Genomic DNA, 27,791 nt, shown 5'->3' on the forward strand with positions numbered 1-27,791 from the left:
CTGGGAGGGAAACAGGTAACATTTGAGCGTATCCCTCTTAGTTTGGACAGGTGCTTGTGTACGGCTATGTGGTCTAGTGGTATGGCACTCGCTTTCAGATCGGAAGGTCCTGGGTTCGAGCCTCGCGCTCGGCGCATAGTTGAGTCCTTGGAAAAGGCTCTTTATTCACATTCTCTCACCATACTCAGGTGTAAATTGAGTACCTGGTCGTTAAATGCGTTGTCTGGGTCCGAAAAATTGTAATATCGCCTAACAGGCGTCATGTCCCGTCCTACATGTTAAATGTTGCTGTCGACCAGGGAAACCTTGTAAAACGCTTTGAGCACATTTAGTGGATATTGCGCTATATAAAGCTCAATGTTTTTTTTCCAAGTAATCTCATTCCAAGACAAAGACAGAAAGCAAGTTGGAAAACAGATATAGGGGGATAGAAGATACAGTAAGTGACCTCCCTGCCCAATATGGGAGGTCAGGAACCCCACCTAGGAAGACAGATCAAGTGACCTCCTGCCCACCTCAGGAAGTCTAGAGACCCCACCCAGTGCTATAGAAAGACCAAGACGTCTTATTCAAGGAAAACGACAGAAAGCCATACAAATATCGGAAATGTTTTTGTTTTTAAGGGTTTTACGGTACTTGCAACACATTAAGGTCATATAAGCGCCAGTAAAAAGGAAGAAAATGGGAAAGTAAAAAGCTCTAGAATTACGATTAAAGCACCCAAGAAAAGGTAAGACAAAGGGAAATTTATTCAACTAGGAAACAGATGTAGATTCCAAGGGCATACTATCAAAGTACTTAGTTTGAGATCACCTAAAAGTCTCATCCAGAAACATTTACAGGTCCAAACTAATTGTTTTGTTGTTTTTAAGGGTTTTACGGCGCTTGCAACACATTTAGGTTATATCAGCGCCAGTAAAAAGGAAGAAAATGGGATAGTCGAAAGTTCTAGAATTACAATTAAAGCACCCAAGAGAGAGTAAGACAAAGGGGAATTGGGAACAAATAGGGATCAGATGTAGATTCCAAGTGCATATCATCAATGTACTTAGTTTGAGATCACCTATAAGTCTCATCCGGACACAAGCACAAAATCCAACAAGGAGGAATACACTCAGATGCTTACATCATACATTAAAAATAAATATAATAATACATAACAGAGGTAAAAAATATAATCTCTCAAAACAATAACTATGCATTTGACTGTTTCCCTCTTAGCCAGGACTCGGGCCAGGGCCAGGACAAAACCAAGTAATCTCATTCCAAGACAAAGACAGAAAGCATGTTGGAAAACAGATATAAGGGGATAGAAGACACAGTATGTACCCCCCTGCCCACTATGGGAGGTCAGGATCCCTACCCAGTGTCCAAACTAAGAGGGATACACTCAAATGTTACACACAGAACTCTAACTACAACATTTGACTGTTTCCCTCCCAGGTTACCCGGCCAGGGCCTGGACAAAATCTTAGTAATCTCATTCCAAGACAAAGACAGAAAGCAAGTTGGAAAACAGATATGGGGGGGGGGGGGGGGGGGGGGGGGGATAGAAGACGCAGTAAGTACCTTCCTGCCCACTATGGGAAGTCAGGAACCCCACCCAGACGACAGAAAATATATTGGAAAACAGATATAGAAGACACAGTATGTACCTGGATCATTATGGGAGGTCAGGAACCCCATCCAGGAATCCATCCCACTGAAAGATCAAGACGGTCTTATTAAAGGAAAACGATAGAAAGCCATACAAATATCGGAAAGAACACAAAATTGATTGTTACATTATAATATGTATTATTTTATTAGAAAACAAAAATGTTAAACGTATTAGATAAGAATAACAATTCCCAGTACAATAATAACAATTCATACTACATGGTGTTGGAGAGTTATATAATTTTATATGACAATGAGAAAAAAAAGGTGCTAGCGCTTACAGACCAACATTTTTAAAGATGTCATACAAGAGGAGTCAAAGTAATCATGAACATAGTCAATTTCCCTAATAATAGACCAATTTGTTTGTTTTTATTTGTTAAGAGTTTTACGGCGCTCACAACACATTAAGGTCATATCAGCGCCAGTAAAAAGGAAGAAAATGGGATAGTAAAAAGTTCTAGAATTGCAATTAAAGCATCCAAGAAAAGGTAAGACTAGACCAATTTGACCTATGACAGACTGGCCGAATGTCAACACGGATTAGTGTGGTGAAAAATCTACATTCTTCAAGACGGCAAGGCTTGGCGAATGTCAGCTCGGATTGATGTGGCAAAAAATCCACATTCTTCAAGAAAACAGAAAATCGGGAGAAAACACTCCTCGTAGCACTCTGCTGATTCTGAAAAAAGAAAATCAATTTTTAAAAATTTGGCCAGGAAACACGTCCTTCAAATATCAATCGATTATTATAGTTATTTAACCCTCATCTTGTTAAAAACTCTCAAACCTGGGACTTTAAAGAGGTCCCAGTTTTGATGTAGTTCTTTTTTTTTGTTTGACGAGATGATAACGATCATTTTCATTATCGATTTTCAAAGGGTGAGTTTTCTGGTTAATCTTTATTATTTATTTTCCAGATTGCGGCAGTCAGGCAGTCACCGATACTTACAGGCACCCAGTGGGAGAGACAATGGGCGCAAGGAACGAGAAGCAGATCGCTTTGTACAGCTTAACCTTTGACTTTGACCATATATCACCTTTTCCACTGTTCCAGTGTCGACACCGCAGTGATTCGACAACTGGAAAAAGTCAGAGTAAGAAGAATGAATAGTTTATTAATTCTATTTGCAAATGATGATTTGAATATTTAATACGTGATACCATATTTTGACAACTTTGAAGTAACATTAACAATACTATCTTACAGTAGAAAAACACAACGAATATTTCACATTCCTGCACTTCTCAACAGAAAATGAATGATAAAAACAATACTTGCTTATATTCCTAATTATTATTTTGCATTTTACATATGAAATGTCAGATTCTGCAAACCAAAGAGGGAATGAGATGGAAAAAAAAAATGAGAAGAAAGACTTGGGGATAGATTCTAAAATAAATTTTTAAAAAAAAAAGAAAGAAAAAGAGAAAATAATTCTTTTTCAATATTGCTTTTATCTTAATACAACAGTGGAAAGAAAGCCCAGCAATTGCAACAGTAAAAAGAAAAACCAAAAACCAGTATAGTGTTATACAAGATTTCTCGTTATATCATTAAAAACACTAGAAATTGTCTCCATCCTAAATAAAAAAGTACTTTAGTATTTCAGGGACTGAAACCACCAAAATCGAATAGAAGCAGAAAAAAAAAGAAGAAAAAAAAAAAGAAAGTATTAAAGATTTTAAAAAGAACTTTTAAACTAAAAAAAAAGAAAATATAAAAAAATATTTTTTAAAAACACTTTTAAAAAAGAAAGAAAAGAAACAAGAATTTCTTACAATTAAAGCATGAACATGCTTTTACTGTGTTTGAATTTTGCCCTCTTTGGTGGAATGATTTTTAAAATTTATTTATTTTTTTTTTTTTTCCATACAAATGGGAAAAAATTAAAATGTAAATCTGAGAATGGACCAACTTTGTTAGGATTTTGAGCATGAAAACGCGTTTTGATCTGCATAGAATATGAAAAAAAAAAAAAAGAGGAGAAAAACCAATAAGACAAAAATTTTGATTGGAAAACATAAGGAAGACCGCATTGATATATACCTCTTATATCTGAGACGACTTGTTGATCACATATAGTATTATCTTCTGCTAGAGAGACAGAGGGACAATCTCTTTAAGAGAGAGGAAGAGAAATCACTATTGATCATATCACATAAACGTATTCGCATCAAATAATACTTTTATAAAAACTTCACAAATGAAAAAAGGTATCATTGTTTATTATTTCAACATTTCATTATAATCACAAACCTTGAATGAAAGTTAAATACATTTCATTCTCCCAAATTTTAAAGTTTTGACCAAAAAAAAAAAAAAAGGCTTGACAAATATTTTAAAAGAGATCTCAAAACTCATGAAAATAAAGGAGCAAGTGAAATATAAACAAGAGGCTACTACATAATATACTGCCCCATTAATAATTAGTGCTCTTAAAAACAGACCGTCGTCTGAAAAGTCGCAATATATTAATGATAATTTGGATGAAAAAACAAAAACAAAAACAAGAAACAAAAAAAACCAACCCAAACAACTCAGATATTTGATACAAGACACAACCAACACGCAAACTCCAATAAATCAATAAACCTCGATAGAGCAAACAAAATAGATTATAACAAATTTAGTATTAATGAAATTCTACGCGATAAATATTGTGTTATTCGTGTTTTTGTGATAGACAACAACAATTCCCAGTTCACAACGGATGAGATACAGTCCATTCAGCACAGAATGATTTTGTTTTTGATTGTAATGGAATTTAAAACTTGAAATTAAGTTAACGAGACAATTAGTCTTAATTCACAATCATATTTCAAAATCATGAAACCTACTTGGATCTACTTTCACAATTGAGGAAAAATGGTATTTTCTGCACTTCTGCTTCAAAATAAATTTTCAGATTATTTTTCTCATTTTTACTCCTATGAATTTTACTCCAATTAAACATCTGTTCTGCGTTCCTGCTATACACAAAAAAACAAAAACAAAAACAAAACAAACAAAAAAATCACATGAAAAGAAGGGTACTCAGTAAAACTTTTCAGTTGTAATCAAAACAGAGCACCATTTCTGAAGAAGCCCGGACTAAATGGAACAAGACCATTTGTAAAATGTTAATCCATACCAATCAAGAAAAACAAAACTTGTGTATTAGACTGTAAATTTTTAAAAAATTCATTCAAACTCCCCTTCCGTATAACATAGATTAAATGGTGCCAAATTTTCATTTTGTGAAACACGAGGAATGACTATCGATAATTAATCTACATTAACTCAAATTTTAACCTGTACATAGAATTGTGACAGAAATTGAAAAAAAAGAGAAAATATATAAAATTCAATTTTTAGTAATTGAAACAGGATGAGATTTCCAAAGTATTATTCTCATATTCATTAAAGGTAGTATCTTCTTCCTAAAATTAAAAAAAATATATAATTTTGTTTCCAACGTAATGTAAGCCATCACATTTTTATTCTTACAAAATTAAAAAAAAAAAAATAATAATAAATAAACTACAGAGGTCCTTCCCATCATTTTAATAGGTGATAATTTCTGACAGTAAAACTTTCAACCAGATAAAAAATTAAAATTTTTTTTTACTGTTTCCAACTTCCAAAGATTGTGTATTTCTACTTTAAGTAATAGCATGTGGCAGTCACATTGCGCAGATTCATTCCTCTATTTATTTATCCATGACTATTTAAAGAAATTGATAAAAACATCGACAATGTTTTGTTTCAAAACAGCAACAGAAAAAAAATAACTATACAGCTTTAATGCTGACTAAGTATAAAGCATAAGGAAAAGTATAAAACATAATTTGCCTAATAACTGTACTTTAAAAAATAAAAAAGAAAAGCAAAAAGCTTTAAAAAAAAATGGATGTCACCTTTATGCATCATCCCTCGGAAGCTGATAGTAATACAGTGATGCAAGCGTTTTGTCATAGATGTATGACTTATTAGTCTACTGCAATGAGTTAGGCCATTTGGAGGCAAAATATTCGTTTGATCAACATCAAATACCAGATGGTAAACTGCCATGGTATATCGCATTATATTTTTTAACTTACGACTTAACTCTCTCAATTTTTGTTCATCAGACATTTTATCGTTTTATCAAAATGGAGGTTAAGTGATGCAAAAATTGTATTAATTAGATTCTTTTATTTTAAAAATTTGGATGGATGTTTAATTAAATTATTGCAAGCTAAACTTCATAAAAACTACTGATTTCAAAAATTTTTAACCACCCTTTTTCGTGTAAAATAAATAAAAATCAAATTTTGAAATAATAAAATGCGTTCCGTTGACCATGCTGATGGTAAAATTGTGATCTTCTTTGATGCTGCTTGAGCCAGGACATTTCAACTCTAGAAGCTTAAACGTGAGTCGGGTTTGTATCCCAGCTTGTCCAGATTGGGGATACAGGCAAAGTTAATCATGGGAGGGGGTCCACACATCAGGATGATGGTGTCATCTCCTGGGGGAGGAAGATGCTCCTTGATCATGGTGTCACTTACAAAGCCGGTGCTGTATTTCCAGTCTGAAAGGAAAGAAAAAAAATGGTGAGTGTTGAGGTGAGATTAGTCGTGTTAAAATATGGTTAATTCCACTGTGAGTCAATTTTACAAGACCATCACCAAAGTATTGAACAAGATATAAAAGGATGCTGTGCCTTTAGCCAAAATACTTAAAACATCTGCCAGCCGGACATAATGTACCAACACACAATACTATGCGTGACCTTGAATGTTTATAGTCTGATTGATAGAATTTAGTGAGAACTACTCATAAAAATGGCTGGCTACAAACAATAACAGAGCTGTGTAATGTCAAATTTGTTCCTTCCTAAGACGACAATTTAGTTGTTTGTTTTTGTTTTTAAGAGTTTTACGGCGCTTGCAACACATTTAGGTCATATCAGCGCCAGTAAAAAGGGAGAATATGGGACAGTAAAAAGTTCTAGAATTACAATTAAAGCACCCAAGAAAAGGTAAGACATAGGGGAATGGTACAAATCATACTATCAATGTACTTAGTTTGAGCACAGGTCCCCACTAAGAGGAACACACTCAAATGCTTACATTATAATTCAAAACAAGAAATAAAATAATAATAATACATAACAGAGAGATGATTTACACGGAAAAAAAAAATCATCTCCCAAAACAATAACTATGCATTTGACTGTTTCCCTCTCAGCTAGGATATCTGGCCAGGGCCAGGACAAAACCAAGTAATCTCATTCCGAGACAAAGACAGAAAGCATGTTGGAAAACAGATATAAGGGAATAGATGACACAATAAGTGCACTATGGGAGGTCAGGAACCCCACCCAGTTAGTCACGTTAAAAATGGTTAATTCCACTGTGAGTCAATTTTACAAGACCATCACCAAAGTATTGAACAAGATACAAAATGATGCTGTATGTTTAGCTAAAATACTTAAAACATCCGCCAGACAGATATAATGTACCAACACACAATACTATGTGTGAGCTTACACGTTTATAGTCTGATTGATAGAATTTAGTGAGAACTCGTAAAAATGGCTGGCTAAAAACAATAACAAAGAGCTGTTCGATGCCAATTTCATTCCCTCTATGTGACGTCAATTTAGTTCCTTCTAAATATAATCAATTTCGATTTAATTAAAAAATGTCTTTATTTGTGGAAATATTCTGCATACAACTCACGAGTACATAGCAGTAATAGTAAATAAGAAATGAGAATAAATTATAAATATTAGATCTTTATATTTCTCCTACACTTAAATTATTGTTTTGTTTGTTTTTAAGGGTTTTACGGCGCTTGCAACACATTGAGGTTATATCAGCGCCAGTAAAAAGGAAGAAAATGGGATAGTAAAAAGTTCTAGAATTACAATTAAAGCACCCAAGAGAAAGTAAAACTGGGAACAGATAGGGATCAGATGTAGATTCCAAGAGCATACCACCAATGTACTTAGTTTGAGATCTCCTATAAGTCTCATCCGGACACAAGCACAAAATCCAATAAAGAGGAATACACTCAAATGCTTACATTATACATTCAAAATAACATATAATACATAACAGAGAGATGATTTACAAGGAAAAAAAACATATCCCAAAACAATAACTATGCATTTGGCTGTTTCCCTCCTAGCCAAGAGTCTGGCCAGGGTCAGGACAAAACCAAGTAATCTCATTCCAAGACAAAAACAGAAAGCATTTTGGAAAATAGATATAGGGGGATAGAAGACACAGCAAGTGCCTCCCTGCCCGCTATGGGAGGTCGGAACCCCACCCAGCTTAAATTATTAAACAAAGATCTACGTAAATATAACAATACATCACCACTAGTGAACAAGCTCTTCATAACATTTACTCATGCTCTCTCACACTCTCTCCCATTTTTTTTTAAACTCCCTTTCGAAATCAAGTTAATAAATAATAAAATATGTACATTAAAAGGAATATTTCAACCAAGACATTTCCACAAAGAATGCAAAAAGACTAGCGTCCTATCCAAAGATAGCAAGCAATTGCTATTGTCCAACTCACGCTACAGAGAATCAGGATAGACTCCAGCTCAATGGGGGCTTAATGACTCAGAAAGACTGCTACTTAACTTAGAAACTAATTGTACAACAGAGACACTGGAAATTGATGTTTACGATTCTTATCGCAAAGTTATATTAACACACATTGAAAAACTATCATATATTGTATATGCGTCCTTTAAATATTACCTATTATTATAATCGTTTTGTTTGGCAGAATGACCAAGTACTATGGAGGAATGCGATAAAAGAAAAATAAGAAAGGCATAGCTACCAGCTTCAGGTCTGTCCAGGGTGTACCAAAGGTGAAAACGACTGGGATTGTCCTGAGCAAATGAGTCAAGTTCATCACGCAGTAGGATGTCCTTCTCAGTCTGAAAATAAATGGATGGCAAGTGTCAGTAACACTAAGTATTTTAGATTTGTTTTTGTTTTTTTTTAAGGGTTTTACAGTACTTGCGACACTTTAGGTCATATCAGCGCCAATAAAAAGACAGAAAATGGGATGGTAAGAACATGATATTCAAAAGAAAAAAAATATTACAGTACAACCAGGAGATGATTTACAAGGAAAAGAATATTACCTCCCAAAACTAATATTATACATTTGATTTTCCCACTCAAATGTTTACAGAATATATAGCTAACAATAAATAACATAGAAATGATTTACACGGAAAAAAATATCATCTCCCAAAACTATAACTATATATTTGAATGCTTCCCTCCCAGTCAAGGACTCCAGCCAAGGCTAGGACAAAACTAAGTAGTCCCATTCCAAGATTAAGATAGAAAGCAAGTTGGAAAACAGGTATAAGGGGATAGAAGACGTCCTGCCCACCATGGGAGGTCAAAGGACACTGCCCTGAGAGAAATCTGGTACATAGCCTTTCTGAGGACTCATCTCAACTAATGTTATGAATAGAACAGTGTGTACATAAATAGTCATCTGATTCGTATAGTTGTTATGTCTAGCATGAACGATTTTCCCTTCTTGTCAATTTACGTCTAGAGCTAGGGCAACACGGAATTAATTGGTGCTATATAAATATGCGGGACTCGAACCAGGGCTCAATCAGACCATAGGCCAGTGTCATACCACAACACCAGAAAACTGAAATTATCGCGTAGGTGCGATTCTGTCAGACCTCTGCTTCATGACCTGCACTGGCTGCCTGTTGAGAAAAGGATTAAATTCAAAGCTTGTGTTTTAGTGTATCGTTGTCTTGAAGGTACTGCCCCTTCCTACATTTCGGAACTAATTGAAATATATTCAAAACCCCGCCCCTTACGTTCGGTCAGTGATTCCACCAAACTAGTTGTCCCTCGAATATGGAAAAATGCTGGAATGAGATCCTTTTCTCATTTCGGACCCTCTGTTTGGAACGCCTTACCACAGAGCATTCGTGAAAAAGAATCTTTGTCTATTTTTAAATGTTCGCTTAAAACATATCTGTTTCGTCTTTAGTAGATGTTATGAGAAGCAAGACAGGTCTGTCTGGTTTCTATTGTGAGTTGTGTGTCTGTGTGTGTTTGTGTGTGTGAGAAATGTTTGTGTGTGTGAATGAGTATGTGTCAGCCAAAGTAATTTGTAATTTAAGCGCTTAGAATCTGGTGTCTCGGAGTTATAGCGCAATATAAGTTTTCAGCATTATTATTATTATTATTATTATTATTATTATTATCTCTCCTCACCTGGTTGGCAAATAACAGAAACAACTCTGTATTGTCGTTGGGGTCTTTGGCCACTTGTCTCATGAGCTGCAGCATTGGAGTAATACCTGGTTGGGTAAGAGGAAGATGAGAACAATGAGGAAACGGGTGTAGAAATCAAGAGTGGGAAAATAGCTGAGATAGTTGGATCCTACCCTAAAAATAATTGAGCTTTTCATATAGCGCAATATCCACTTAACGTGCTCAAAGCACTTTAATACGGGTCCCTGGCCAACAGCAATACGTAACATGTAGGACGGGACATGATGCCTGCTAGGCGCTGTTACATTTTTTTACAGACAGAGACAACATTGTTAACAGCCAGGTACTCATTTTACACCTGAGTACGGTGAGAGAATGTGAATAAAGAGCCTTTTCCAAGGACTCAACTATGTGCCGGGCGAGGCTCGAATCCAGGACCTTCAGATCCAAAAGTGAGTGTCTTACCACAAGACCACATAGCCGCAAATAAAGAAGTTCGTTCCCATTTCTGTGACGCAATACATGCAATGCTTCAAAAAGTAGCTATGTATGTAAGTAACTAAGGACACAAATATGTAATGGTTTTTATGTAATAGGCAATAAAATGAAAAATAAACATTCCTCAGTTCAATTTTTCACATAATAAAAAGCGACACTTATATAGACAGCCACTAGTAGCTTAGTATTGACATTTCTGTAATGTTATATATACAAACAGCTTTGTTTTGACTAAAAATGAAGATACCAATGTCTATAAATGCCTTTACATGCACCGTTGTGATAAGCACTTGGGGAAAAGACTTTATAAAAATAATTTTGCCTATCTTATCTGAAAAGAACTTGAAATTCCATTGGTTTCCTTGTTGAAGCCATATTAATTTTTTGTAGTAATATGTGACCAATCGTCTCAAAATGGCATTATATCAGGGTGAAGTTGATGATCAAAATTGAATCTCAAGGATAATTAGGTTCACAGAAGAAAAAAAGTCCTTAAGAGCCATGAAGCTCATGGAGCCGGAGTTTATCCCGGTTTCTATAGCGTGAAACGGACAATAGCAATTGCTTGCTTCCCTTTGTATTGGACGCTAGTCTATCGCAAAGTACTTTCCACCAGATCAAACAAATCCAGCTACCCAATCAATGCTCAGTGGACAGGGGGGTCAAAAAGGATGTCGACTGCACCCGGGATCGTGAATCAAGTGCTCTACCAACTGAGCTATCAAGACCTCCTAGGTTCACAGAGCTTGACTAATAATAAATGCCTCCATTGAAGACAGTGAACTCTCTCATTAACATTTAAAATAACTTAGAATTTCCTAATCTTATTATTTATACCGTCTCAAATTTTCTTCATCCAGCTCAATCTAACATTTAGTACCGGATTGGCGCGACTCACCAGTGCCTCCAGCAATCATGCCCAATTTCTTGACTTTTCTGGTCTCTGGTTCTGCTTTTTTGTCAGCCTTGATGCTCAGAGTTCCTATAACACGACGAGAGAAAGAAGGAAAATTAAAATCAAAGAATAGAACACAGGTCCTTTATATCATTCAATTCAATTCTTTTGGGATTGAATTTAAAAAAAAAAAAAAAAACGAAAAAAGATTATTTTTTTAGGGGTCTCACTGGACTTGTCACGGTTTTTTAGGTCATGTAAATTTCATTTAAAAAAAATAATTTTTAAATCCCCTACGTATGTGAGCTTTTATAAAGAGAAAATGTCACTTAATGTGCTGAAATTGCTTTGAAAGGGGTCCCAAGTCAACAGCTTCACTGAACATGTAAGTTGATACGGACATGCAGTCTGTAACATCATGTTACTATCAAGCTTTGAAGCATTATTGAAACCTTTAGAAAACGGTAAGGGCTGCCTGAAGCCGGTGATCGGAAAATACTAACGAAAGAGTGAAAATGGAAAGGCTTCATATGGGAACAATTTTATTCTCTAAACACTGATGGGGACGGTCCAGCAGAAGTATAATTCAAGTGAATCAACGAAAAAACTCAAATGAATCAACACGGAAAAGTAGAAAACGGTAAGGGCTGCCTGAAGCCGGTGATCGTAAAATACTAACGAAAGAGTGAAAATGGAAAGGCTTCGTATGGGAACAAAATAGACAATGGACGTATCAGGTACAAACCCTTCGTCAGCACAACAATACACAAATAAACGTGGAAAACAAATATTTGTTTTCCACGCTTATTTGTGTATTGTTATGCTGACGAAGGGTTTGTACCCGAAACGTCCATTGTCTATTTTGTTCCCATACGAAGCCTTTCCATTTTCACTCTTTCGTTAGTATTGAAACCTTTAAAGATGCACTACACGTTATCAATAAATAATGTGAAATTGAATGTAAGCTTCAATCTAATTACGAAAACAGATGAAATGGACGTTTCGGGTTTCCCCCTTTATCAACAAACAGGATGAATGAAACACTACAGATGAATGAGATAATGTGGTAGTGGCGTTGTTAAGATAAATAAACAAAAACATTGATGGGCAGGAAATAGTATGCTCCTTTAAACGATTCTTGTTGACATCAGACATCTTGTTTGATGAATTATCTTTATTCCTTCATGGAATGCCTAGGCGGCGGTATCTTTTGTTGTCTTTTTTTTTTATATGCAAATTGACAATAATACTCAACACTTGGTTTATTTGAAGAAAAGAAAGGCAAGGTTAAAATCTATTTTTGACAAACACAACATTGTTATCAGCCAGGTAGTTAATTTGCATTGATAAATTACCAGGTGCTGTGTATTGTATAAGTCCATTAGGTCCTCTGACATCAATGTAGTCACCAATCTCCATATTCTCCAGGTACTGGGACATTTTGCCACCGTCGGGGAATTTGGGGTGGGTGTTCTTGAAATAAATCTGGTGTGAACCCAAAATTGATTATAAAGTTTAAAATAATCAGAAATATATATTTTAAGAAAAAGTTTTTTTCGCACATTAAAGAATCATACTCAACAACGTCAATAAAACACAAACTTCACCCAGGTTTCATTTTCAAAAACTATAAATTCAGTGTTCAGTGTTACATATTACCACTTTGAGGTGAAGAATTCCTTAGCGTGGATCAGTGGTACCTACAGTCTTTGCTTTATACCTGAAAGGTACAGAGTTTGATCACCTGCCGCTGCGCTGTGTGGCCTTGAGTAAGTCATCTCACCCTAGCTCAAGTTGCGGCGCTGCACTGCGGCTGACGTCTGGGCTATTCAAGTCTTCCCTTGGAATAGACCCTAGAGACAAATTTATCCATGGGGATGAATATAAAGGGAATTTTATTTTTCAATTTTTAAAAACACTTTTTATTATCTAATATATTTTTAAAAAGTATAAATTCAGTGTTCAGTGTTAAATCACCAACACATATTGCCGTCTTGAGGTGAAGAATTCCTTATGACCAAAGCATAGAAAAATGAATAGAAACTTTTATGTTTTTTGTTTTGTTTTTAAGGGTTTTAGGGCATTTGCAACACATTTAGGTCATATCAGCGCCAGTAAAAAGGAAGAAAATGGGATAGTAAAAAGTTCTAGAATTATAATTAAAGCACCCAAGAGAAAGGAAGACAAAGGGGAACTGGGAACAAATAGGGATCAGATGCAGATTCCAAGAGCAAACCATCAATGTACTTAGTTTGAGATCACCTATAAGTCTCATCCGGACACAAGCACAGGTTCCAACTAAGAGGGATACACTCAATACAAACCTTTACAACCAGGTCCATGAATCCTTTGTCATCATCACTGGACACTGGGGTGTAGGGACGAATGATCAAAGAGCCGTCAATTCTAGCCGTCAAGTAGATGTGTTGGCCTGTGAATTGAGTTATATGGGAGAAATTTTCAATGATTTTAAGTTAAATGCCCTATTTCCTAATACCATTGTGCCATTTACATGTGTTACTACTGCTGCCTCGTTTTCTTCTTCAAGTACCAAGTCTGTGCGAGACATTGATGATAATGGTACGCCATTCATCTCTCTGATCAGATAACTTCAAAAAACTAATATTACTCTATATTACTAATATTACTCTTCTCTTTCTTTGTCGCCCAGCTGTTCAAACTATTCAAATATACTGCTGCTAAAAGAACCAATAGCGTCCTGTCTCATAATTCCTTTAGGTCATATTTTATTACTGCCGCTGAATGACCCAATAAGACCAAACATATAAGGTTTAAATCTTTCAGCAATAATGTATTTTTATAAAATTCAAAATGCGCTGTCACAACTTAAATCCAAAACATCCATACTCTACAGTGATGGCTGCTGGTTTATCATCTTGCTCTACACCACCAGTCTTACCCCCTTTACGTACATTGACATAAGTAAAAAACAAAAACAAAAAAAAAACAAAAAAAAAAACAAACAAAAAAAAACCCAAACAACGACAAAATTTTTAATTTAAGAATCCATCAGTAAAAATGTCCTTTAGGCAAACCCATTGAGAAATTTGACTTTAGGCCTTTAAAAGAAATCTAAACAAAACAAAAAACACCCCCCACCCCCCTCACCCATAATAAACAAAACTAAAACACTCAAAAACAAGACAAAGAAAAAAATAAATAAATAAAATTCATCCTTTTTATTCATTGCAAAATCAAAATATAAATAAATTTTTACATCATTTCATAACATTTCATCTCAATAGTAAATCCAATACTTTCTTCTAAAACATTTCCATCAAATGTTATACTTTTACTTTCTTATCCATCTTGAAAGAAAAAAAAAAACCCAAACAAAACAAATATACACATACAAATTGATTGACATACCAACGGGAAGGCCAAGTACGTGCTCCTTGCTCGGCAGGCAAACTTGAAAAAAACCCAAACAAAACAATATACACATACAAATTGATTGACATACCAACGGAAGGCCAAGTACGTGCTCATGCTCGGCAGGACAAACTTGAAAAAAAAACCCAAACAAAACAAATATACACATACAAATTGATTGACATACCAACGGGAAGGCCAAGTACGTGCTCCTTGCTCGGCAGGGCAAACTTGAAAAAAAACCCAAACAAAACAAATATACACATACAAATTGATTGACATACCAACGGGAAGGCCAAGTACGTGCTCCATGCTCGGCAGGACAAACTTGAAAAAAAAAAACTCAAACAAAACAAATATACACATAAACAAATTGATTGACATACCAACGGGAAGGCCAAGTACGTGCTCCATGCACGGCAGGGCAAACTTGAAAAAAAAACCCAAACAAAATAAATATACACATAAACAAATTGATTGACATACCAACGGGAAGGCCAAGTATGTGCTCCATGCTCGGCAGGGCAAACTTGAATTTTCTGGTATCATGACTGATGATCTATTTCAATGGATTAGAGAAAAAAAAAGCGAGTTTGTCATGAATTGAATAAATTGAATTGAATTGAATAAATTGTTTATTGTCAGTAAAAATAAATAATATGCAGATATCTTTTATACAAAAAACAACATCTAGACAACAAAAAATATTGAAATAATATTAATAATAATATTAATAATAATAATAATAACAATAATAATAATAATAATAATAATAATAATAATAATAATAATAATAAAATAATAATAATAATAATAATAATAATAATAATAATAATAATAATAATAATAATAATAATAATAATAATAATAATAATAATAATAATAATATAATAAAAATAATAATAAAATGTATATTTTCTTAATAAAATCTGATTTTAAAATCAGAAAGCTCTTTTAGGCTTCTCACCGACATAAGAATTCTTATTGTAAATTCTTTGCATATAAATCAACTGTACATTTTACATTTTTTATAGTGTTTGTTAAATGAATAAAGCAGATAAATGCTAAAAAAGGCCCAACCATGGACAGAGGTGAGAAAACTGTGTTTTATTATTTAAGGCACATGTGTCTTAAGCTTCAAGGGTTAAAGATAAAAATAATCAGCTTTATATATCCCCTTACCGACAGCAACACTTGAAATATGGGATAAGACAAGAGAAAATGCTGTTACTGGACAGGTACTCATCTTACACTCGAGTAGAGTGAGAGTATATGAATAAAAACCTATCCCAAGACTATTCTTTATGCCGCCATTGAACCAGGACCCACGGCCTAGAAGCTGAGTGTCATACACAAGACTATTATGAATGATCATAAATTCTTACATCATCTATTGGATACTACACTACATAAGTCTCCATTAAATAAAAATTGTCACATTCTATTCAATATGTCAGAAACAAAATACAAACTCCCAGAACAAAATTTACCCTACAATCCAATAATAATAATAAAAAGAATGGATTTCCAAAATCAAGTTCTAATCCTCTTTCAATCTATTCCCAGCCTAGTGCCATTAGAGAGGTTCGATACAGTGAAAATCTGATTTTTTTAAAAAGTAGTCCTTCAGAGCCATTGGCCCATGGAGCTGGAGTTTATCCCGGTTTCTATAGTGTGACACAGACAATAGCAATTGCTTGCTATCCTTTGGATAGGATGCTAGTCTTTCGAAAATTACTTTTCGCCAAATCTTACAGACTCAGCTACCCATTCACTGCTGGGTGGACAGGAGGTCAGTAAAAAATCTCGACTGCACCAGGGATCGATCTCGGTCCCCTTGCTTGTGAATCGAGTGTTCTACCAACTGAGCTATCAGGACCCCCCCCCCCCCCCCCCCCCCCCCCCGAAAATCTGATAACTCCCAAAGTAAAAGTTTGGGGGGGGGGGGGGGATGGATGTTTTATATCTTATATATAAATCCCTGTCTACTAATTTAAGAAAAATACTAATTGTAATTTGAAAAAAAAAAAAAAAAAAAAAAAAGAAAAGAAAAAATGCACTTAGGGTTAATCTATAACGTTTTATCTCAATTTTCTTCAGTTGTCTGAGGCAAAAACATAATAGGGCACAATATTTGTGATGTGTTCTGTATCCAAACTCCGAGGAAGTGTGTAACCTCCAGAGTAATAGCAATGAATAGGTTACATATTGAATCATAAAGTGGCAAAACCATTTTAGTCGCAGAATGTGTTCTTAGGATTACGGGGTGTAAAAGAGTGAGGATGGATGATCTTTATTGTCGACCAGCATTCTTTAGGCTAGAAAATAAATAAGATGCCATCATTCTGAAACCAGAAGATCAGTTGCACAGTGTACGTTTCAAGTTCTCCGGGAACTGGTTTAACACTTCCAAGGAGACTGGAACCAGTATTTTGACATCAAACATTTGTTCCCTATAGATGGTATTCACTTGGCTAAGAAGCTCACAACATTGCCATCCGAAAGTATAATGGACCGACAACACAGAAAACTATGTGTAACCTTAAACGTTTATAGTTTGGTTAATGCAGTTAAAGTGAGAATTACTCATAAACGCAGATGGCAAAAAAAAAAAAAAAACAATAACAAAGACCTAATTGACGTCAATTTAATTCTATCTATTATCTAACAATGTTATGCTTTCTCGTTTTTTTTTTCAGGATATAAGTGATTTTTTTCCATTGATTTTTCATTGTCAGATACTCCAGTGTAGGGGCAGTGTGGCTCAATGGTACGTATGGTCTTTGCTTCCTACCCAAAAGGTACCGAGTTCAATCACCCGCCGCTGCGTTGTGTGGCCTTGATCAAGTCACCTCGCCCTAGCTCACTTTGTGGCGCTGCTCTGCGACTGACGCCTGGGTTATTCCAGTCTTCCCTTGGAATAGACCCTAAAGACAAATTTCCCCTTGGGGACGAATAAAGGGAATTGTTTTTATTTTATTTATTTATTTATTTACCTCTTTGTCAACAAGTTTCAGTGGGTACTTAAGGGTGGGATCTTCCAATGTGACAGGGGGACCCTTCTTCTTGCCTCCGAACACAAACATCTTGGCAAGCACAGCTGTTACGGCGGCCACGCCCACACCCACCAAAATTGGAATTGTCTGGGAAAATTTTTTTTAAAAATTTGGGGGTTTTATATAACGCAATATCCACTAAATGTTCTCAAAGCGCTTTACAAGGGGTTCCTAGCCAACAGTTACACTTAATATGTAGGATGGGGAAATGACGCCTGTTAGGCGGTATTACAATTTTTCCGAGTGAGATAAAACTGTTAATATCCAGGTATTCATCTTAAACCCGAGTACAGTGAGAGAATGTGAGTAAAGAGCCTATTCCAAGGACGCAACTATAAGCCACTCAGAGTGGGGTTTGAACCCAGGACCTTCTGATTTGAAGACGAGTGTCATACCACCAGACCACATAGTTGTCTGAAAAGTGAGAGATAGACGTGGTTACAAGTTTGGATCTGTGCATATATAATATATAACTTAAATATAGGTGACCCATCACCTCAAAATGGTATTATGTCAGGGTAAATCGAATTACAAAAAGTGAATATCAGGTTAATATTATCGGAAATATTAAACATTGTGTTCATCTCTTATACTATATCTTATTTTTATCAACAAGATATAAAGTGAATAGAAAAGTGCCAGAAGACAATAGAGAATAAAAATTTTTCGCGGCGGTGGTGGGGTTTGAACCTGCGACCTTATTGGTACGACAACTCCGCCTGGCAGGTGAGAGCGTGGCTCTACCGTGTGAGCTATCCACGAACACAAAAATATTCGTTTCAAACCCAAAGTCATTACTAGATCCCTCTCTCACCCACTTCTTGAGACCGCCGATTCGTTCGTACACCACCATCGCGAATAATTTTGACCAGCAGTTAAGCTTAATAGCCAATATTCTCAACACAAACATATAACATAGAAACGATTGAGACATTGAGTATGCTCCGGTGTATGGGGTGAATTTTTTAATTCAGAAAAGTGAGTGGAGCAGGCACTTATGTTGGTAACAACAAGATATGAAGTGAGTAGAAAAGTGCCAGAAGACAATAGAGGCGGAGTTGTCGTACCAATAAGGTCGCAGGTTCAAACCCCACCACCGCCGCGAAAAATTTTTTATTCTCTATTGTCTTCTGGCACTTTTCTACTCACTTCATATCTTGTTGTTACCAACATAAGTGCCTTATTTTTATCCAGTTGTTATACAAAGTTACTGGAAGTTGTGGGCTGTAAAAAGTAATCTACACAAATGAATATAACAGCTTCAAAAAAAAAAAAAAGAACAAAATACCAAACCTGGATTGTTTCGGGCTCAAAACCCTTCTTTAACCATCAACAGAAAACAAATAATTAAAACATAAATGCATTACTTGAAACCCATATAGATTGCAGCCTGCAGTTTAGGAATGGGAAAATGTGATATTCCCCCTATGACAACAGCTCAAAAGAAAGTGCAAATAATGAGTAATTGAAGAACATCAGTTATAATGTCTTTCGATAAATTAAAACCTGAAATAAATCACAGAAACTAGTGTTAGGGTAAAAGTAATTGTCTGCACCAGCCTTAATCAATCTGTAATCCAAGACAGACGCTTAATGTTAAATCCAATGGAATGTAACAAACCTATTATAATGAACACAATGATAGCACCATCAGCTTAGCTGATCTAGTCAAATTACCAATTAGCATAACAGCTGGTGTCGCGTGCCCTGTGTTTACACACCTGCAAATGACGACACATTGATGATAAATTATTACCGTTGTGTGTTTTAATATAAATGGAACAATTCAACTTAATGGAAATTAAATTCCATTGTTTTTGGCATCTGAGATGAGTTTATGATCGCTTAAATATTTTATTTATTACTTTGGCCAGCCTTAAGTAAAGCAATGGTTGTGTCTGTGTCTCTGTCTGTGTGTGTGTGTGTGTGTATATATATATATATATATTATATGCATACACACATACATGTTTTTTGTTGTTTTTTTTTTTCTTTTCTTTTTCGCAGTGGCTATTTTTACAGTCCCGTAAAGATGGTTCTCGGGGCTATTTTTACAGTCCCGTAAAGATGGTTCTCGGGGCTATTTTTACAGTCCCGTAAAGACGGTTCTCATGGCTATTTTTACGGCGTTGATGCGATTCTGTTCAATTATCCGCATAGTTATAGATTATCATCTTTTGCAGTATTCACAAAACTTCACATATCATTTCTCCCGATATTTAGATGTACAGATCTAGAGGCGGTGAATGAAAGCAAATTTAATTTCATTTAACATATTTAGATCTAAAGCTAAAACTAAAATTAACAAATAATTAATGTAAAGTCAATTCTCTTAGCGATTTTTACGGTACTATCATTTTTATTACATATAATTTTTTTTTTTTTTTTTTTTTTGCATAAGTTATGTTTGCAGTACAGAAAAGCCCGTTTTCTATCATCAGTGGGCAGGTTAGGTTGTATGTCTTGATTTTTTTTTTCTGTCAAACATACATAATATAGATCTATTATCAAACACTGAAAGTATATATATTTAGTTCCTGCTTGAGTCGACACCCCCCAAGATATAATACTTTACAGGATGGGTTTTGTTTATACTTTACCAGTATAACCAGTCAGGAAGGACTAACGGTTTATACAATTTTAAAAGACGTAGACGTCTAACATTCAGGGTGCAGTCTTCTCACGTGAGAGTGGGTTTGAATCCAATTTCAGAAAAGAGGCCGTTCACAAACCAATTGGACACATTTTGACCATAATTTTAGAACCCCCCCCCCCCCCCACCTCCCAACCATATTGTGGACAAATGACTACCCCCCCCCCCCCCCCCCCCCCCCCCCCCCCACATGTGGATGTCCATGGTAAAGATGCACATTGCGAAACACCTCATGCTTAGATATTGTTCTTTTGAATAATATTTTTTTTTAAAAGAAAGTAAATAATGATGATGATTCTCTACCATGGGCGGTCATGATCCAAAAGAATAGAGGTGCCCAAGACTGATCCTCATTGGGGCGCCGAGGTGGAGAGGGCATTTTACTTTGGTCCCACCATCGCGTTGCTCCTACTCCTTTACCGATTGACCAAGTGTTTGTTCCGACCAGACAAGAGTGGTCGCTGCATTGCTCCTCCCTTCCCAGTTAGGAGGTTGTTTTATTGTTCTCCGCCAAAGCGGTGTTCACCTCGTGGTCAGACCCCTCTGCCTAGGCTTTGAGGTACCACTAGGGAAAGAGATAGATAGAGAAAAAGAGAAAGGAAAAAAAAAAAAAAAAGAGAGAGACAGAGAGAGAGAGAGAGAGAGAGAGAGAGAGAGAAAGAGAGAGAGAAAGAGAGAGAGAGAGAGAGAGAAAGAGAGAGAGAGAGAGAGAGAGAGAAAGAAAGAGATTGGGAAAGAATGAAAGAAAGAGAGAGGGAGAGAGAGAGAAAATGAGAGATAGGGAAAGAAAGAAAGAAAGAAAGGGATAGAGAAAAAATGAAAGAAAGAGTGTGAGAGAGAGAAACAAAGAAAGACCGAGAGAGAGAGAGAGAGAGAGAGAGAGAGAGAGAGAGAGAGAGAGAGAGAGAGAGAGAGAGAGAGAGAGAAAGAAAGAGAGAGAAAGAAAGAGATTGGGAAAGAATGAAAGAAAGAGAGAGGGGGAGAGAGAGAGAGAGAAAATGAGAGATAGGGAAAGAAAGAAAGGGATAGAGAAAGAATAAAGAAAGAGTGAGAGAGAGAGAAACAAAGAAAGACCGGGAGAGAGAGAGAGAGAGAGAGAGAGAGAGAGAGAGAGAGAGAGAGAGGGGGGGGGAGAATAGAGAAAGAAAGAGAGAGGGAAAGAAAGAAAGAAAGAAAGAGGGAGAGAGAGAGAAAAAAAGAGAAAGTAAAAAGAAAGAGAGAAGAGAGAGAAAGAGAAAGAAAGAAAGACATAGAGAAAGAATGAAAGAAAGAGGGAGAGAGAGAGAGAGAGAGAGAGAGAGAGAGAGAGAGAGAGAGAGAGAGAGGGGGAGGGAGAGAGAGAGAGAGAGAGAGAGAGAGAGAGAGAGAGAGAGAGAGAGAGAGAGAGAGAGGGGATGCTAACTTGCCGCACCTGAACGAAGTGAGTGAGAGTTTTAGAGCCAATGGCGTCTACTCAGCCAATCTGTTACTATTTATAAATCTATTACCGCAACACCGTAAAAATAGCCACCAGAACCGTCTTTACGGGACTGTAAAAATAGCCCCGAGAACCATCTTTAAGGGACTGTAAAAATAGCCCCGAGAACCATCTTTACGGGACTGTAAAAATAGCCACTGCGTTTCTTTTTATTTTTTATTTCAGGGATTTCTCTTTTCTTTCTATTGTCTCATTGAATATAAATGTAAAAACTTTAAAAGCTTAACTATGTTGCATTCCAAAAGACTGATGATGAACACAATTAACAAGTAATGACAATAAGCTCTTAGATATGATTTAGGGGTTTCACAACCCTTTTTGACACAATCAGGTCATTTCAGCCCCAGTAAAAAGGAAGATGATAGAGGGGAAAGTTATCGATCTGAACTTAAAAGCACGAAAGAAAAAGCCAAATAAACGGGACTGGATGGTTCAAATAGGGAACAGAAGATTCCACAAGCAATCAATCCACTGATGTGCCAATTTTGATAGTTCATTACATAAAAGTCCCATCCCGGCACAAGCAAAGGATCTCATTATGAAAGATAATGTTTGTTTTTGTTTTGAAGTGTTTTACGGCACTTGGAACACATTTAGGTTACATCAGCACCAGTAAAAAGGAAGGGAATTGGATAGTGAAAACACTTAAGATGTACAATTAAAAGAACTTGAGAAAAAAGTAAGACAAAGGGGAATGGTTCAAATAGGAAACAGATGTAGATTCCAAGAACACACTATCAGTGTTCTAAGTTTGAGATAACCTAAAAGTCTCACCCACCTGCACAAGATTCCACTTAGAGGAATACACTCAAATGGTTTCAAATCAAATGTTAAATATTAAAAAAATTACAGTACATAACAGAGAGATGATTTACAATGAAAATAATATAATCTCCCAAAACTATAACTATACATTCGACTTTTTCCCCCACAACAGCCAGGATCAGGACAAAACCAAGTAATCTCATACCAAGACAAAGAAAGAAAGCAATTGGAAAACAGATACTGGGGGATAGAAGGCACAACAAGTACCTCCCTGTACACTGTGGGAGGTTGGGAACCTCACCCAGTATGAAAGATAAACTCAAATGTTTACAAACTGCAAAATATTTATTTTTAATTGATAATTCTAAAGGTACATCACTGACAGATGATATACAGGGGTAAAATATCATCTCACAAAAAAAAGTAGTTAAACATTTGAAAGTCTCCCTCCAACCAAAGGTTCTCTCTCTAAAACCAGGAAAAACAAAACAAAACAAGAACGAGCAATCTCAACCCAGAACAAATACAGAGAGCAACACGGAAAGGGAAATCACAGATATGGGGGATAGAAGACAAACCAAGTGACCTCTTTGCCCAAAAAGTGGGAGGTCAGAAGACGCCATCTTGCAATAAGAACAAACAAATACACATCGATAATACCCTTCAACAATCGTAACGTCACTTCCCTCATAATGACGCATGGTAACTTAGTAACTGGCTCTAAACTATCGGAACAATGGCGGACGCCCTTATGAAATATTTCTCCAACGAGCATAAAAGCGTATCCAGAGGAAAAAAAACCATTATAAATCTGATCATGTTTTGACTTTTACACATTCTGATCATAAGACATATGAAAAGTTCTAGCCAGCATGAAGAACAAAAAGTACAGATTTTCTTTGTTTAGAACCACGATGGCCGCCATTGCTGGGCAATGTGACATCAGACTATTGAATCCAATTCCAGCTCTATGATGCATGAGTATTTTTTTCCCCAATGCACAGACCTCTAATACATTAAGTCCTACACTTATGAGCTATTCATTAAAGATGTTATCTTATACATTAAAAAAAAAAAGGATGTTGAATTGAATTTTCATCACAGCCTTCATAACACACTGCAAAGGGTTCATCTTAACTTGGTATAATAACCATTCTTATAACTATTTCTAAAAACTAAATATGCCAACTAAATATATCCTAAACAGCTCACCTACAACCAATGGGTTGGAATTGGAATGTAAGTTTTCCGAAATGAATTAAAATATAAACTTTCCAAATTAAATTGAAATATAAACTTTCCAAAGCAAGTTGAAATGTCACCATTTCAAAAGAGTTAAAATGTAAACTTTCTGAAATGAGTTGAAATGTCAACTTTTCAATTGAGTTAAAATGAAAACTTTCCGAAGTCAGTTGAAATGCAACTTTCCAAATTGAATTTAAATCTACACTTCCAAAACTGACTGAAATCAAATCTTGGATCACATATCAGAACTGATTTATAATTGAATTGTGTGTGTGTGTGTGTGGGGGGGGGGGGGGGGGGGGTCAATATGCTGAAATATCCTCAAAAAGTTCCTACATTATGTGAGAGAAACAATTACTAACTATAGATTGGAATAAAATAAAAATACAACTTTAAATAATATTATGAAAAAAACCCCAAAAACATTCCTAGTTATTATTGCAATACCTCTATAAGTGACCTGACCCCCAACAATTTTTTTTTCTGTTTTTTTTCTCTCTCTCTCTCTCTCCACAGATTAATGCTTTCACTAAAGTTAATAGATACTTCCACTATCCAGGTTACTTGACAAAAACTACAAATGCTCTGTCCTGAACACACTCCATCGCTGCCACATCGATGTTATAATGTGACACACTAGCTTTTTATCGCCTTCCACACCACTATCAATATCAATACCTGTGTTACCCAGCCTCCCTTCGTCCCTATAACCATCTACTATTCATTATCTGCTTATAATGACACCAGTCTTGTAGAGGACTAATACAAAATGGCCCCAAACATTACACATCTGTCTGGACCCGACCCAAATGACCCAATTAACCTAATAGATCCTTCATAATGAGAGGATGCTATTAACTAACCATTACAGAATTATAACAACACAAATTGCTTGGTTTGGACATGGAGAATGACACACAATCTCCTCTCTCAGAAAAGTAGAAAAAAGTCATTCAGAGCCATGAAGCCCATAGAGCCACAGTTTATCTCAATTTTATAATAGCATTATACAGAAAATAACAATTGCTTGCTACCCTGTAGAAAGGATGCTGGTTTCTCACAAAATACTTTCTGTAATTTTATTTAACAGACCCAGCTACCCAATCACTGCTGGCTGAGCAGGAAGAATCAGAAGAAACCTTGACTGTACCAAGGGTCTATAGCAGTCCCTTTGTTTGTGAAGCACTGTCCACTCCAGAAAATCGCAACACCTTGGGATCAGTGAAAATGTTGCCATTAACCAAAGTTGAGTTTCCTGTCCACTATTACAATAGTTTTGGAGATGTGTTTTTTGGCAAGTTCTGTCTGAGTTACTTTATGAGATGAATTAAATTCATTGATGATTTGGAGCTTTTTTTTTTTGTAATGTGATATCGTTCCTCTTTTTCAGTCTTCATTTGCTTTTTTTCCAAGCTGCGATATCTTTGATCGATTTCAGATGAAATGATGGGCCACTCTTCTCATCACTACTTGTTTTGAGTTTTTATAGCAATTTTGATTTGATCACTTATCAGTTTCATATCATATATGGTAAACATTTTGTTTTTTGTTTTTGTTTTTGTTTTTAAGGGTTTTACGGCGCTTGCAACACATTTAGGTTATATCAGCGCCAGTAAAAAGGAAGAAAATGGGATAGTAAAAAGTTATAGAATTACAATTAAAGCACCCAAGAAAAAGTAAGACATAGGGGAACTGGGAACAAATAGGGATCAGATGTAGATTCCAAGAGCATACCACCAATGTACTTAGTTTGAGATCACCTAAAAGTCTCATCCAGACTCAAGCATAGGTCCCAACTAAGAGGAATACACTCAAATTTTTACCAATCATATGATATAATATGGAAACTCAACATAATACAATGCATAACAGAGAGATGATTTACAAGGAAAAAAAATATCATCTCCCAAAACTATAACTATACATTCAACTGTTTCCCTCCCAGCCAAGGAGCTCAGGCAAGGATCGGGACAAAACTAAGTAATCTCATTCCAAGACAATGACAGGAAACAATTGGGAAACGGGTATGGGGGGAAAGAAGACACAGCATGTACCTCCCTGCCCACTATGGGAGGTCAGGATCCCCACCCAGGTGGTAAACATTGCTCTCAATGCACCACAGACCGAGCAATTTGAATGAAACAAAAACCATATGACAAGCAAAGGAGCTTTGATGCAAGCTCACATCTTATTCAGATTGGATTAACTTTCACTTTTGTTCTCAACATTTGTAAGAGTCAAAGAGATTAGCTGTGATGAGAGACAATAAGCTCTCACCAAACCCATTGGTCACAATGCACAGTTGTCAATCCCAAAACAAAGGATATCGCTCCGTCTCTCCTTACAACTGTCATTGTTTACCTATTGTCTAGACAATGCCCAGCCCCCTTGCTTCCTATCTAATGGTCACAGATGACTGCACAAACCCATGCTGCAAAGCAGCACTCTGAAAGAGTAGGGACACACTACTATACTGTAGCATTAAACCCAGCCCACACTCGATTCTTCAACCTGTCATGATCTCGTCCACTATGACATTTTATGAGATTATGTTTGATTGATTTCTTGAATTTGCCTCTTTTTGAGGTAGAAAATTTGTAGCAATTAACCTGTGACTTTTATATACAAATTAATTCTGTTTCTTGGCAGATGTTGCAATTAACCGAAAGTTGCGATTATCTACCAAGTAAACTACCGAGACACCCCCCCCCCCCCCCCCCCCAGTAGATTTTAACCGCATGAAATGGAAATTTGATTCAGTTTTGTCTATGTTTATGATGGACTCCAAGGACTCCATTAGGGGCCAGGACTAAACCAAGTAATCCCATTCCAAGACAAAGACAGAAATCAAAGCAGAAAACAGATATAGGGGGACAGAATACACAGCAAGTGAACTTTTGCCCTCCATGGGAGGTCAAAAGACCCCGACCAAGAAATTTGATTCAATATGGTCCCCTAGAGGAATAACTGAAGAATTGTATACACAATACATTAGGCGGGTGTGGTGAAACAGCAGAATGCATTCCTCAAGATTATCTGATTGATTGGTTACGGAATTTCTTCTTCTTTTTTTTTTTTTTTTTTTTTTGCCAATTACAAATTACAAAGCTGCATGAGAAAATACTCATGATGGCATAAATGATTCTATAATTTTATTTTTATCATGCAAGTCTTCTAAATGTTTTAAATTAATAACCATTCCCTTGGCCTATGGGCTATGTGTATGGAGCTGGAGTTTTAAATCAGTATCAGTCTTGAAGCATAACATAGACATTTGATAACACTTGGAAGCAAAATAAATGATACAATAAAATATAGTAATAGGGAAGGGACACACACACACACACACACACACACACACACACACACACACACCTGCTGCAGACACTAAACTTTACACAAACTTCACCAAACTGCGGAAACGACTGGGACAGAACCAAGAATAAAAAAATAATAAAAAGGATACGGCTAAGGCAAGGAGACGAGATAATCTGAGTTTAAATTGTGAACAAAATATCAATTGGCTTAGCATCAAAGCATCAATTCAGGAGTAAATTAATAATAGGCTTCTTTTCATTTGGTCAAGGCCAGAACCAGTTCACACAAGAAAAGAGACAAGAGTTCCGGGTGGAAGGGTGGAGCTGAATTATAATTAATAAAAATTGAAGTTTCTTGTCAAACAGCAACAGCCTAGTGTAAAGTAACTCACCATAGATGAACTCATTTTTATGGACCTTTCAGTGATTCTTGGAATAAAAGTTATTAGAAAGCTGAGCGACCGGTGGGCAAGAAATTTTGTTGCAACCCCTAGATCACCTGAGCTAAGTGCAAGCAGTCACTCTGGTTGACCTGAGTTGACCCATGGTCCATGACCCGATCGTTATTGTCAACTTCCGTT

At 36.0% G+C, this 27,791-nt stretch overlaps 1 protein-coding gene across 1 annotated transcript; it reads right to left on the bottom strand.

Moving 5' to 3' along the window:
• Positions 1-1,773: 1,773 nt before the first annotated feature.
• Positions 1,774-27,791, bottom strand: LOC144978785 (NADH-cytochrome b5 reductase 3-like). Its single transcript, XM_078925272.1, has 9 exons — positions 27,603-27,791; positions 17,694-17,840; positions 15,184-15,256; positions 13,629-13,735; positions 12,660-12,789; positions 11,308-11,391; positions 9,912-9,997; positions 8,491-8,590; positions 1,774-6,215 (listed from the first exon to the last, which is right to left on the bottom strand). The coding sequence occupies exons 1-9, from the start codon at positions 27,615-27,617 to the stop codon at positions 6,043-6,045; spliced, it is 915 nt and encodes a 304-aa protein (XP_078781398.1). The 5' UTR covers positions 27,618-27,791; the 3' UTR covers positions 1,774-6,042.

Source organism: Berghia stephanieae, chromosome 8, assembly GCF_034508935.2.
Source record: "Berghia stephanieae isolate SIO BIC M18660-M18661 chromosome 8, UCSD_Bste_1.3, whole genome shotgun sequence".
In the NCBI taxonomy this organism is placed as follows: Eukaryota; Metazoa; Mollusca; class Gastropoda; order Nudibranchia; family Aeolidiidae; genus Berghia; species Berghia stephanieae.